Source organism: Gasterosteus aculeatus, chromosome 13 (genome assembly GCF_964276395.1).
Source record: "Gasterosteus aculeatus chromosome 13, fGasAcu3.hap1.1, whole genome shotgun sequence".
In the NCBI taxonomy this organism is placed as follows: domain Eukaryota; kingdom Metazoa; phylum Chordata; class Actinopteri; order Perciformes; family Gasterosteidae; genus Gasterosteus; species Gasterosteus aculeatus.
The window spans coordinates 9,006,461-9,020,486 of NC_135701.1; the positions used below are offsets into that span (position 1 = coordinate 9,006,461).

At 40.8% G+C, this 14,026-nt stretch overlaps 1 protein-coding gene across 2 annotated transcripts; it reads left to right on the forward strand.

The window, feature by feature from the left end:
- Nucleotides 1-116: 116 nt before the first annotated feature.
- rmi1 (RMI1, RecQ mediated genome instability 1, homolog (S. cerevisiae)) lies at nucleotides 117-6,689 on the forward strand. Of its 2 annotated transcripts, none has more exons than XM_040195540.2 (10): nucleotides 117-258; nucleotides 385-468; nucleotides 641-874; nucleotides 1,797-1,907; nucleotides 2,220-2,369; nucleotides 3,032-3,102; nucleotides 3,322-3,445; nucleotides 3,707-3,785; nucleotides 3,902-4,091; nucleotides 4,672-6,689. In XM_040195540.2, the coding sequence occupies exons 3-10, from the start codon at nucleotides 713-715 to the stop codon at nucleotides 5,906-5,908; spliced, it is 2,124 nt and encodes a 707-aa protein (XP_040051474.2). In that variant the 5' UTR covers nucleotides 117-258; nucleotides 385-468; nucleotides 641-712; the 3' UTR covers nucleotides 5,909-6,689. The 2 variants fall into 2 exon arrangements, with proteins under 2 accessions (XP_040051474.2, XP_077943522.1); XM_078087396.1 differs by having other exon boundaries at nucleotides 385-413.
- Nucleotides 6,690-14,026: the final 7,337 nt, after the last annotated feature.

Below are 14,026 nucleotides of genomic sequence, written 5' to 3' on the forward strand. Positions count from 1 at the left end.
TAGGTCTGCAAGGTTGCTAAAGTTGTTCCCGTGTATAAGATATGATGATCTGAAAGGCTTGTGTTAAGCTGTGTCTCTCTAAGTACTCAGAGAGACACAGTTGTGCAACAACGGCAGTTTTATGCAATAGCCTTGCTAACTAATAAGGTTGTATCGACTCGGAGAGCTAAGCCATAGTTGCGCCCACATTGGTCAACTTTGGCGCCTTGGCTTCTTTCCACAACAGTTCGGGGAAGAGGCTTCCTCCATGTCTCCCAGGTACTTTGTATTTGTACTATGACCTAAATATGTTCCAATATTAATCAATGTATGTTTGGATTTTTGTGTTGCGTGCTATCCCTGTCTGCATTTCTCCCTCATTCTATCTTTTTTTCTCCTCCACAGTACACAGGCGTGACCGCACAGTAAAAACAGTACGTTAACAAAGTCTCTCCGGTCACTACATCAATACAAGATGGTTCCGTAGAGGTGATGAGCACTTGACACAAAACTACCTTTAAGCCCCTGCAATTCAATAAATAAAATGAAATGTAACATTTGAACCACTACTTGAATTTTGAAAATTGCGAAATGCGTAACTGGTAATAGATACATCATCTGTAATGTATTTACTCTCTATTACGTTAAATATGAATAACAGATCTGTCGTCATACAATAACCGATAACGGTGGAGAAAATATCACTGAGTCAAATACGAACGAAAGGACGAGGATGGCCCCCGAGGGCCAGTCAGTGGTGCATTCCACTCGAGCCTGGCTGCAGTCCTCCTGGCACATACAGGTGCCGTTTGCCTGGCTGGAAGCCTGCGTCGAGTGGCTGCAGGATGAAGCAGGAGGAGCAGGTCGTCTATCACAGCAACAAGTCAACCAGCAGGTAAGCAGGGTGCATGCATACGCCAGTGTCTACATGTGTGTGGCTTGCATCGGATGTGGATATCCTCTTGCTCCGTCTCCGGAGGTTGATGACCTCTGACCCCTTTCCAGTTGAAACTTGTACGGTTTTCGGCCTGGTGTTTACATACCGCTGATTATGTTGGTTTCCAGTATTCTCTCTTCAGTTTAGGGCCCTTGCTGCTTTACAAATATTGTGTTCTCTACCACTGTGCATGATCTAAAATGATTAGTCAATCAACAAAAAAAATTGATCAGCCAATATTTAAAAATATCAAATATTATTATTATTATATTATTATCAAATATTATGGATCCCTCACCAAACATTCAACACACTGACTTTACAACTCCGTGAACCTTTCGAGAAGGAGAGCTTCAAAAGCCCAAGACCATGCAAGGCTCCATCACTGTCTGCTCAGATGAGGAAGGTAATGCTTACATTAGTTGTGATTGGCAAAAATGGATGATTGCAGAGTGAGCGAACACCTCCTGGTCTGACAAATCCGGGTTTCTGTTGCATCATGCTCATTGCAGGGTAATTCATTTGTGTAAAAAGCATGGCTTCATCCTGGCGTAAGCCGTATCAGCGGGTGTTGGCTTTGTGTAGGTTATGGTTTCACGTATGCCTCTTAGATTCTTGAGGAGGATAATACTCAAAGTCACAGATCACCTCCTGTTTCAGGAACATAGGGTGACATCAGTTTATACAAGTGGCCCACGTCACTTGATCTCAACTAGGAAGTGCACCTAAACAATTTTGGATAGGATGTTTATGTCATGGACAAGACACCGTATACTTTTTAATGTTTCAAAATGTGATGGACTGTCTTAAAGTAGGTTTTACAGTGGGAAATAAACTTGCCGTGAACCCTCATGTGCCTCTGCATGATGTGACATTTTAGGTGCTGGACCAGTGGTTGTTGACAGACCTCAGGGACCTAAGCTACCCTGTTCTCCCTGAAGGACTCTCTCAGGCCCAGAAGACTGAACTCAGAGGGACCTTCTGTGTTCAGGTACAGGCTTGTTGATCATACATTTCCTGCTATTGTGTGCAAAAGAGGATCGCAATGCAATACAATATTATAACAAATCACCAGATGAATTTCAGTTTTCCATTTGGAAACCCTGAGACTGACTGATTCACTGAAAATTGGTTCCACAGCTCAAAGATGGGAGCAACAAGATGTTTCTCATAAATACGACTGGAAATTCTCATGTACAATATGTGCAAAGTCTTTTAGATTGTATTTTTTATTTAAAAAAATGTCCAAGAAATTTGTATGCCGGGTGAAGGCAACGCGATCAAAGGTGCCACTCTGTTTTAGGTTGACTCATTACTGGACATCAGTCAGCCTGCGTACAGTCAGATGCAGAAATGGAGGGGCTCGGATTGTGCCAACGACGAGGTGTCTGCTGTCACACAGTTCACCCAGAGGCCCTGGGAAGCCCGGCCATCCCGGATGCTTCTATTGCAGGTCAGATTCATGAAAGAATGAAGGATATAGCTCGTCTGACTTTTAGACATAAGCGTCTAGTAACTAGAAAGTCATTTTAATTAACAAATGCAATGTTACACTATTTAACAATGTGTACAATTGTACTCAATCAACAATACAGCTATATTGTATAATCAGACTTTGTATGCGTTTGCTTGGGTAGAACAATGTCACATTCTGCTTTTCTTCCTAACCGAATAAGAGTGGACAGATCGGTGGGAGCATATGAAAGAGTGAATTGCTTGAATATAAAGCGCGCACCGTCTGTAATTTTCACCTTAAGTAATACACTTGTCACTGCTTTAACGTTTCTCAAGAATACTGCTGGTGTTGCCTGGAAATGTTGCATTGGCTGTTTTTTTTCTTTTACTGTTTCTGAGACTGTAAGTCTCAAAAGTCTATGAGTCTTTGGATGGAAAGACCCAAAGCGGTTAAACATCCGATGGTTAATGAAGGAGTGTTCAAAGGAGCTTCACTTGTTTCCGGACGTTTTTGCACCTGAACAACTTACCACAGAAATCGCATAGAGACCGCATTTAGAATTTTAAACTTTTCTTGAGATGAAATGGTTGTGACTCAGGCAGCACAAAGATCTCCCTGTTAGGCTCTTCCTGGTCAAATGCACTGTCTCTGTTGGACAGGTGACCGATGGAGTCCAGAGCCTGGAGGCCATGGAGTATCGGCCTGTCCCTGCACTCAGCACCGCTCTGAGGTTAAGAATAATCCTGTTAAACATCAACTGCATCGCGCTGTCAAACCACGTTTAGAGGCGAACCTTGTCTTGTTGTTTTCTTTACATCTATCTCCGGTTTTAAAATGAACAGTATGTTCGGTTACTCCATTATGTTGAGTGAATTTTATTAAAATAATTAAGATTTCTATGCCATATTTTAAGTGTTGAGCTGGGATTGTTGACTCTTCGAACCCTCAGGCCTGGCGTGAAGCTGCAGTTGCAAGGGCAGATGGTCTGCAGGCTCGGGATGCTTCTTTTGGGGCCGCCCAACATCAAGGTTCTGGGTGGGGAAGTGGAGGATCTGGTGGAGAGGAATAACCAGGTACACTGTTTGTTTGTTGTCCATCAAAGCAGATTGAAGCTAATATGTTTTTTTTGTTGTTATTTTTTTAATGTGAATAGTAATTGGTGCGAATCACCTTGTGATACATTTTTTAGTTAATACAGCATTGAGTTTAAAACTAGTTGTTATGGGCCAGATCCCGTTAACAGTTTATAAAGCAAAGATGGATATTTAAGCATACGGTAGCGTATAACATGCAATAATGGATTCAGGTTAAGATGTATATTTCTACTCTGACAGGGTAAAGTGCTGTGTCGGACACTGGGACTCCCTGAGGAGCAGCAAGAGAGGGGAGAGGCGCAACCAGCGGCATTACAAGGTGACATTAAATGCATATCAACAATTTTGATTTTATATAAAATGTAGCCGGTTTTAAAAAGGAAAATGGACGCCTTAATTCTTATTAATGCTGTGCCTTGTTTGTTTTCTCTGCAGGAAACCAGGAAGTGGAGGACCTGGGGATTGATGATGATGAGTTGTTGGCCAGTTTGGCTGCTCAGGAGGAGGTGCAGAGGGTTCAGGTGGGGTTTGTCCCAGACAGCGGCTACGGGACGCTAAGTGAGACCTCCACTCAGCCCTCGAGAAGCTGCTCTATCCGGAGCTTTGTCTCAACAGATTCATCCAGGTGGGTTGTTAGCATTGACATTTCCATGCTGAAAATTCCTCGCTGTTCACCGCCGAGAAAATATACCTTGACATTTTGAAATTTAGCATAATGTTCAGAAAAAAACATCTTCTAAAAAGTATCTTTTTTTTTTTTTTACTTTGTGAAGCTTTTAGCACTTTAACATCATTCTGCTTCCTATAGACAAACATATTTTACATATAATTCTGGTCCTTGTTGGCTTTGCTGACTTTATCTCTGGCTGCTCAGAGACAAATGAAACTAAATGACCACTTAGTTTGATCATTTTGATTTGAACTACAAAGGATGTTCACTACTTAAATATAAAAAATAAAAATAAAAACTTCAAATTACTGTAAATTGCACCAACTTCAGACTAGATAAGACAGGTTGAGGTAAACTGACTTATCTTGTATCTTTAACCCTTGTTACTGCAGCTGTCGAATGTTGTGTAAAATAATCTTACACAAAATGTACAAGCAAATGTTCGGGTAATACCTCTGGCACAATATTGTTTAAATGACTTGCTGGTTTACAGCTTCATTATTTCACTCTTGTTTTTTTGGCCGGTTTCTTGCAGAAATGAAGCTTCTGCCGACTCTTACACAAGCGGTTCGGCCCAAAGTAACCGAGGTGGTTCAGTCCGAGGCCAGAACCCCGCCAGTGAACAAGAGGATCCTGACCTCTCCATTCGACGGCAGGTCTCCCATCATGACATGCCATTGGAAGACTTTCCCGACGAAGACTTTGACAATCTTCCCCTGGATGAGTTGGACAGTGTGATCTTCCAGCAAAGCAACAATGTCGCCACGCAATCTGCCAGCAGTCACAGAATCACGCCGCAGAGCAGCGACAGAATAACAGGGAATCCTAACGGGGCAACAGAAGCCAACGCTGCTCAGTTTGAGCGGCGCTCTTTGAATGTCTCCGGGTCCCGGCTCGGTTCCAGCAACTCCAGATCCACCACACAAAAACCAGATCACCAACGCTGTATTAAAGAAGCCGCAGAGCAGGTGTCGTCCCCAGCACCGGCTTTACAGCCACCACACGGGTCAGGCGTTGTTACTATTGACGAGAGTGATTTCATGGATGACGAAATGGACTGCCTTCTTGCGGAGGTCGAGACCGGGTGGGCTGCTGGTTCGAATCAGCTTTCTGTTCAACAAGGGCCAAGTAGAGACCGTGAGAGCTTTCCCCACAAAACAGACACTTCATGTTCCAGCCACACACTTACCGGCAACTCGTCAAGAAGCGCAACGGAAAGCTTTCCATTTGAGAGCTCGCGCAACTCCCCTCGGGGGCAAAATCGTAATCCAGACGGCGCAGAATCTGTTCAAATGGGCCGGCAGAGCGACAGCTCGGTCCCTGCTCTCACTCTGACATCTCCACCTTTCACATATTTGTGCCTGCTGGAGGAGATGACGTCCAAACCACAACCTCACACCCGGGAGATCCGAGTTAAAGCTTTCATCGTGACTCTCGTGGGGAAACTGAGCGGCAACAATGGCCTTTGGCGCATCCGCGCCACAATATCCGATGGAACGGGTTACCTGGACGTGGAGCTGTCCGACGGGGTTTTGACGGGCCTGCTCGGCTTCTCGGTGGCGGGGAAGGCGTCTCTGAAGCGTGACCCGGCCCGCAGGGGCGAGCTGGACGGCGGGATGAGGAGGTGTCAGGAAGAGCTGGTGGACATGTGCTGTGTTATGACCATCGCGTTTGAACCAGACGGCGGGAGAGCTGTGGTGACCCGGGCGGAACCCGTCAGTGAGAAAGTGTTCCAGGAGCTCCAGCAGAGGCTGAAAGATGACAGAAAATAGCCAGAGGAGTCGTTGAGGGGAAGTGGGCGATAATTAGAAAATTACAGGCAGGAGGAGTAAGTTGTCTTTAAGCAGAGATGGAAAATTACAACGTTTTTTTTTTTCTTTCTTTTTTTATTAGGATTGGCCGTCAATCTGCCCTTCTGCTTTATATTTGGAGGGAAGAATGTGTAAACTGGATGTCTAATGATCAGCAGGCAGTGTGTTGCAATGCATCCCATCTGCTATATGTGAATGTGACATTCTGCCATTAGTCATTAGAGCATTTCATTCATCATTTCATTCATATTCATAGAGCTATTTTCTGCTTGATATGCGCAGCATCCCTCTAGCAAAGTAAACACATCTATAATATCTACACTTTCAGTCGTCAACATAGGAGTTCAAACTTTTAATGTTCCACTGTTGTACATTAAAAACAATGTGAGGAGTGGAGCCTGAGAGAAGGGAACCGGGTAGAAAATAATTCATGCCATGATTGTTGTAATGAATTGCCAGCCTTTGCATTCATTTGGTACATCCATTACTTCTGACTGAAAAATGATTTAACATCCAAGGGCAGCTCGGGTCTTTAATAAACTGCCCCAGAGGAGATGAGAGGAAAGGGGGATAAAGGAGAAGCCATGATTTCAGATTATTTTTGTTCATTATAGCTCCTCATCTGTTTTGGTCTTTAATGCGATGCCTTGCCTGTATTTACTACGTATTGAAATAAAAGAGTTCTGATGCTTTTACTATTTTTACTCCAGCATATAACTAATAAAACATGCTTGAAATAACAGATTGCCGCGAATATTATATTTCCTTTTGTCATAGTAGTGATTCATTTGGTTTGTAAAAGCTTCCATTAGGGATATGCACTGCTGAAGCAGACAGAACTAATTAATTTTAGCCTTGCCGTTATCTGTTCTTATAGCTCTTCAAACGTGCCAGAAACTTCTCTTAAAGACGAAACATCTAAACAATTTGTACTCAAATGGATTTGTGTCTTATACTCCATCAAACAGTATAATTAGGTGTCAGTTTCTCACACTTCAAATTTCCTCAATGGGAAAATTAGCACGCCAAGGACACGAATAAGAAGGATGAAAGAGTGTGTGCTACGTATACGTGTGTGTCTGTGGGCTCATGTTTGTTATTGTGTTATAGCCCTGTGTGCACTTCCATTCAGGTAACTGGTCTCTGTTCATTAAGGGCTAATCAGGTTGAGCGTGTAAATCAGGGCCCTGCTATGCATCTCGATAACCTGTTATGTGCTAATGAGGCCTGATACATTAGGGGGGGGGGGCTGAGCAACCCATCAGGAGATAGAAGTGGAATAAATATTGAGTGATTGAGTAAATGAAACAAAAGGAGAGTTGCCACAGTGATCCTGCAGTCAAACCTCACTATATGCATGAAGTGATAAATAACCCCAGGCTATATGTGAGCTATATAACAGAAGTTAATTCCCCAAAACATAGTGATACAAAATGAAAGTATCATAATAAAGGGCTGTTATCAATTTAAGTTTCCTCAGCACAAATTGTGTTGAAAGTCTAAAACTCTATATGATGGTTTGATCTATAATATTAATCTATTGAATGCTTGGACATGGTTTGACTTTAGGTTAATTAAATAGAACATGAAAATGTTTAAAATCTTATTTCAGTTGAAATACTTATTATTTGACTAGTATCATCTGTTGGTAAATTATCACCTTTCTCCTTAAAGAGAAAAAAGGGATTGAGGGCTCAATATTTTGTCAATATAAATTATTTCATGACCGTATAAAATAAATATATATTTTTTTAGGACAGAAAATAGTATAGATTTAGATTAATTTGCTTGAATGCAATATTTTAGGATAAAAAAACAAATAAAAAAGTTAGAGGATGAATCCGCCTCGCACAGATCTGAGATCATTTCCTCCTAAATATATTACATGTGCACTCTGTGTAGGAGGTTCATTGAAAGGCTGGACTACGCAGTCTTGAGGAAATGACAATTTCTGAGTCTTTAAAAGTTTGCCAAGCAGCGGCAAATGATAATCAAGATATTTCAGAAACATCAGAAAGTGCTCCACAGCCCTAATAGCTTTCCATTTGCAATATTACTTCCTCCATGTTAGTCTTCCACTTCTGTCTCAGTCCGGAGTGGTAGGCTTTTTCGTTCCCCTGTGAGTTTGGATGTACCTTCCCAAATTGCGGATAGCAGGCGAGTGGAGGAGACTGAGACAGGAAGGACAGAGCGCTCACATTGGAGACATAGCAGTGCACTAATTTCTCTAATGTTCATATACAGCTGCACTGTACCTCTTTGGTCATTACAAATATCAATGAAAAAAGTACATGAGCAATTCTAATACCTCTCCTGCTGCAGCAGATGTAATTTTCTTTGCCCTATTACATTTAGTAATGAAAAATCCACTTAGATAGCTCAACCTCTCTTTTAGGCCCCCATGAAAATGAGCAAATGGTCTCTCTTCATGGCAAAAACATACCTCTTCAGGTGTGTATGTGTGTGTGTGTGTGTGTGTGTGTGTGTGTGTGTGTCCATGCTTGCTGGGGCTTGAGGATGTGAATCATGATTAAAGGAATTGAAAAATATGAGGAACCCGGACTAAGGAAAGAATACAGTACCTTTCTACTTTGTTTTGGCTCATCTGGGTGGATGGAACGGATGATTATTGTAATTTGAAAAGAAATGATGAAATGCACATAACAAAGTTATCAAGGCTGTTTTCATGGTAATTGAGTTTTGGTGTCTTGGGTATTGTAAATTAAGGCCGAATTAATATGGCAATGGCTCAATTATCAAGATTAACTCCAGCCGTCACAGAGATGCATACATAATATCAAAAAGGAACAAATACGAGATAAATAGAATTTGCCTAAATTTGCAAGTAGATCACAAATAGTTGGTGGATCCTAAGTGACAGAGAAATACTCGGACATTAAATCAAGTCAAACAGAACAGCAAAGAATAGAATTAAAAGTCAGTCATTCACAATTTAAATTAAGTGAGAGTAAATACATTTTAGAATAAAACTCATGTTACCAAAAGTATAATTGTGAAGATTAGCTAATTTACAAAAATGTCTAACTAATATTAATGCATTATTTAACGGTCAATCAATGGATAAACACACAAAGCCCATATTCAGAAACTGTGCATTTAGAGGAGCAATATGCAGGAAATCTAGTATTAACCAAGTATTGGCTATAAAGATGCAGTGCTTGGGTAAAAAAGTCGCTGGCTGAGACGTCGCCATGTTGTGAGCCGTTGAGAGGAAATCCAAATGCTTGTTGTCGTAATATACTACTTTCAATGGCGCGTCTGGATTTATGTACAGCTGTGATGTCACTGTACAATATAGAGACACTTTCATAGTTTTAAACAAAAATATTCTAAATGTGTTCCTGTCTAATCCTGATTGCGGTGAATGTGAGTGACCAGCTCACAGGAAGAAACATGGACCCAAGCTGTTGCCTAGTAACGCTGTTCGCTGAAACACACCAAAACGGAGCATTTCAGTCAGACAGTGGAACGGGTAAACAGCTTGAGAAAAGTTCAAGTAAAAAAATGAAACTTGAGTGAGTACAATGTGTCTGTAGGCTTTAGCATGTTGCGCTGGGCCTTTACATTCTCCAGCCAGAGTTTATGAGGTGGCGATCCAGTCGCTGGTCAAGCAGTGCTACAACTGTTTGGTTAGCCTTGATCTTTAAATCCGTTATGTCCTTCAAAGGGTTAAGATCAATAACTTTGCCACGTGCATTTGAAAGGGCACCAGGAAGCCCTGTTAGAAATTCTTCCAGCTGCAAAGACGACCAGATGGCTGTGGGTGGCCGGATCGCCTCTAAGCATTAAAGAAAAGGTTGATCATTTATCAAGGCGGTCTACAAACAGTAGTCAGGTGCCTGTATGAATGCTGGGTTTTCTTTGGGGTAATCATTCTTCTGTTTGTACAGGCAATTTAATGATCCCTCAACGAGCATTTGTGTCAGTCGCGGGGAGAAAGTCCTCGCATACCTTTAATGCAGCGGGTCACAACATTTTAAACACTGAAAAAACTGACAAGAAACACGTATTGTCGAATACATTTAAACAAGTAATTTACATTAAAACAAGTACTTTACATTTAAACAAGTAATTTTCTTTGATGGAACATGTAGAAATAAGGCTGTTCAGTACAACGTTGGAGAAATAAGATTTGAAAAGACTGTAATGATTTGGAAATTATAATCTTGCAATTAATGATAAATAATAAATCCGGCCTGTGATGGTGCATTAGCTTTAATCGGCTTTTCCATTAACCATCGCGCAATTCTGAAAGAGTGCAGACAAATGATTGACAGTCCCACAATACAGCTGGCCTTTCTCTGTGTCCTACTCTCATACTGCCACGGCATTACGACCATTTGGAGCCGAGCGGGATGTACTTGAGCAGCAGGACTTAAAAGAAAAGAAAAGCAAAGGTACCATATACAGAGACGAATGGGGGATTTTGCTATGACAAGGAAGAGAATGGATCGCTACCCCCACTTGTCCTTTCTTTCTCCACAGAGACGAGGCAGCCTGACAAGCTGGCCATTAGGAAGGTAATTGGACAAGCTGTGCCGAGTGCTTTCGCTGCTCCCTTACACCTCTTGAACATCATGAAGCCTTATTCTTTACCCCTAGTTAATATCGGGAGAATACGCAGGGCGGGAAAGACTACAGACCAACAGGCACATGACAGCCAATGTATCGAACGTCCTTTTCAGGTCAACGTGGCTCTTTGAACCTTTTGAAGAGTGAGCCAGTCTATTGTCAGCCGGCCGCTCAGCGTCTACGCACTGAATCCACGTTGTGTTTTATTACTGCATTAGTTTTGGTCATCTGGTCACGTTGGTAAGTGACAGCATCGCAGTGTGTCGTTAGCGTGCTGTTTGCGCGCCCGTATGAGTGTTTTTGCGCGTTTGTTTGTGTGAATATGTGTGAGTTAATGCCTTTCATTCATGAGGCAGGATATTAAATGAAAGGTCACCATCAGGAAACCATTGGGAAAAGGAAGAATTAAGGGGAAATGAGATCCACTGGTGGAGATTTGAAGGTATGTAGGTTACAGAGAGAAGGCTTACTCTGAATGAAAAGTAGATCCGTAAATTAAAAGAAAAAAAAAAGTTAATGTTTTAGCTTGCGTCTGTGAAGATGCAAAGAAGTAAAGGTTAAAATGACAGATGTGCCATCAGTGTAAATCCAAACAACGCACCATAGATAGATAGATACTTTATTGATCCCTCAAGAGGGAAATTTTGGTATCACAGCAGCATGTACAGGGAAGAAAAAACATTAAAAAGATACACATTATATACAATATAATAAGATAGAAATATTAAATTATTAAATTAAATTAAATAAACTAAAACTGGAACAAAAGAATAACCTTTCAAAAGAGACAATAATAATACCATCTCAGGATTGTCACACTCAAAAGCCACACTTCCCCCCCACAAACACATAAATATACACAAAACACAACTAGAGACTGAAAGGCTGTTTGGCAACTGCCTGCGTTTTTGCCGTGATGATTGGCGTGCAGGAAAAAGCCTCAGGCTGTCTGGGAAAAATGGCAGAAATCACTGCTGACGGCTGTACACAACCCGCCTTCCAGCCTTTGCTCTTATGTTACTGCATTGTTATCCAGTGCTTTTATCCATTCCTCGCCCTCCAGAGTTCTTTCTTCCTTTACGGTCTCTGTTCTGGTTCCTTTTCTTCATCCCTATTAGTCTATTAAATCTGATGTTGTATTCGCTCCAGTTTTCCTTTTTGTAAGTAAAAAAGTAATAACAGTGTATTGTTTTCCTCTGAATTGCTTTAACAAATACCAACCTGCTTAAAAAACGCATTTTAGACAGAATTACAATACTTTGACACCAAGGTACTGTCTTTTTTATTATAAAAATAATAAACTAGCAATAATAATAATAAACTGCATTTTTTAAACGCGTTATAAAATATTTTAAAAGCTCGCTGCATTTTACCAGGTTATTATCTGTGTGGGGAGTAAATGATTCAAGTTCTCTGTGTTTCCAAAAACAAGGATCAAATATATAAGACAGCATTTAGATTGCTTCTAAACGGCTCTCAACATGGCGGCGATCTGCCGGAAGGCCCGTAGTCAATGGTGCCAACTATGCTAACAGCACAAACAATGGTGATTGTGCTGACAGAGCCAACCGTTTTAAGTACACCAACCTATACCCGAGAGAGTTGTGCAACGTTTCTGCATCAATGTTGGCGCCGAGCACGGCTTCATCAGCCGAAACCCCCCGTATTAACAGAATGAACAAATGCAACTGTGAGCTGAAAAGTGGGGGACATTCACGTGAACAAACATGCTTTGAAAGCACAAACAGCAACTCAGAGAGAGCGACTTGCTTCTCTGTTCAGGTAGACATTACTTCACTGCATCTTTGCAGAGCAAATTGTTCTGTGCTGTTAGGTGAATGTTCAGAAAGCTTACTTGAGATTGGACTGCTTAGAAGCTGACAGGAGGATATAAAGACATAACTTCATTGTAGGGATCCTATACTAAACACATAGCAAATGTATATGTTTCAGACACAATGCAGTAGTTTCAATAGCATCATGTAAGTAACTTAAAGAAACTAAGAGAAAGTAGCCAGGCTCAATATCTCATTTCATCCCATTTTTATGAACTTAACACAAAAAAACAGTCTGGCCTCTCTGTCTCTTTCTTAGAGTGTGGCGGTGAACTGGTGAATAAGGAACTGTGGTTCCTTATAACTGGCTAACTGTTGCTCGTCTATTATAATACATTACCACACTCCAGCCTTGTAACCATGTTTGTTTTTATTTGAGGTCAATGCTGCCTAATTGAGTATTGAGCTTTCCATAATGTTACAAAATGTAATACTTTAATCTAGTGAATGTTTTATTCAATTAACAGTAGGCAGAGAGGTTAAGTGTTTTTTTTGTTGCTCCTCTTTCCCTTAAAGAAACAGCCAACAAGGATGGAGGTAAGTATTGATGTTTTTTGTTTCTGTTTGGTTGTTGTTGGCAGTTTTTTATTCACTAATCAATCAGGTGTGCAGTCTCAGTGAAATTAGCTTTTAAGAACAGACGTAACTTAAAAGTTTCTTTATTAATTTGCCGGCCTTGTATCTTCGTGCAGTCCCTTAAAATCGCCTCCTCATGTGAAATCTGCTGATTTCAAGCTCAATTCAATCCTCTGTTTCTGAAATATAAGAAGAATTGTGCTCTAGAATTCAATTTGATGAGCCTAAATAGAAAAGCCTAAAACAGATGAAAAGTAGTGACGGTACTAGTTTCACTTTTAGCTCTTTCTGCCGTAAAATGTATTTGCTTATTTTGCTTGTTCGCTTTCTCAAGCAACTTAACATGATAGGCTTGTGTTTAATTGTGTAATAATTTAGTCGTTTAGAAACTGCTTTATATGTATCTGTACAGTTTTTATAAAACAAATTAAAAATATAAATAATTTTGTTGGATATTTTATGTTTTTCTTTCAAAGTAGTATTGTCTTCACTCACTCTAAAATTGTATTTAAATGGTTATATGCATTGTGCATTACCTGGTCATCCAGATTGCTACCCTTGCAGCTTATATTTAGACGTGCAGCAAGCTAACGATGGTTATTTGCTGAACCAATGAAGCTCTTGAAACAGGCTTGATGCACAGTTAAGCTCACAGCTAAGATGCATTTCCTCTTTGCTAGAAGGTCCTAATGCATCCTCAAGGGCCCTCCACCTGCTCTCCACTGCCCCAGTAACCATGGAGATTTGTCTAATTCATATAAAGATTTTTAAGAGAATTAAATAATACACATCCAGCATGAACAGCAGTGAAACATGTAAACACTTCTTGGATGCCTTGAAAAGACCTTATGAAATACAGGAAAGAGACATTGTGCTTTGATATGCTTTTAAAATGTGTGTCCTGCCTGTCTTCCACTCAAAAAAGAGAGGTTGGAACCCTCTTTTAGTAGCTGTAATAGCTGTGTAGGAAGAGTAAATGGAATCAGAATTGAAGGAAACATGGACAGAAGAGCGGGTAGAGGGATGGCACGAGTGTAAAGCCTGAATAGGATACAAAAATTAAACAACACTTGAT

What these genes read in the sequence shown, in the direction of transcription:
- rmi1 (XM_040195540.2), top strand. Translation starts at nt 713, where the DNA reads ATGGCCCCCGAGGGCCAGTCAGTGGTGCATTCCACTCGAGCCTGGCTG. An exon ending in AGCAACAAGTCAACCAGCAG is followed by an intron (nt 875 to 1,796) that starts GTAAGCAGGGTG and finishes GTGACATTTTAG; the next exon opens with GTGCTGGACCAGTGGTTGTT. An exon ending in GAGGGACCTTCTGTGTTCAG is followed by an intron (nt 1,908 to 2,219) that starts GTACAGGCTTGT and finishes ACTCTGTTTTAG; the next exon opens with GTTGACTCATTACTGGACAT.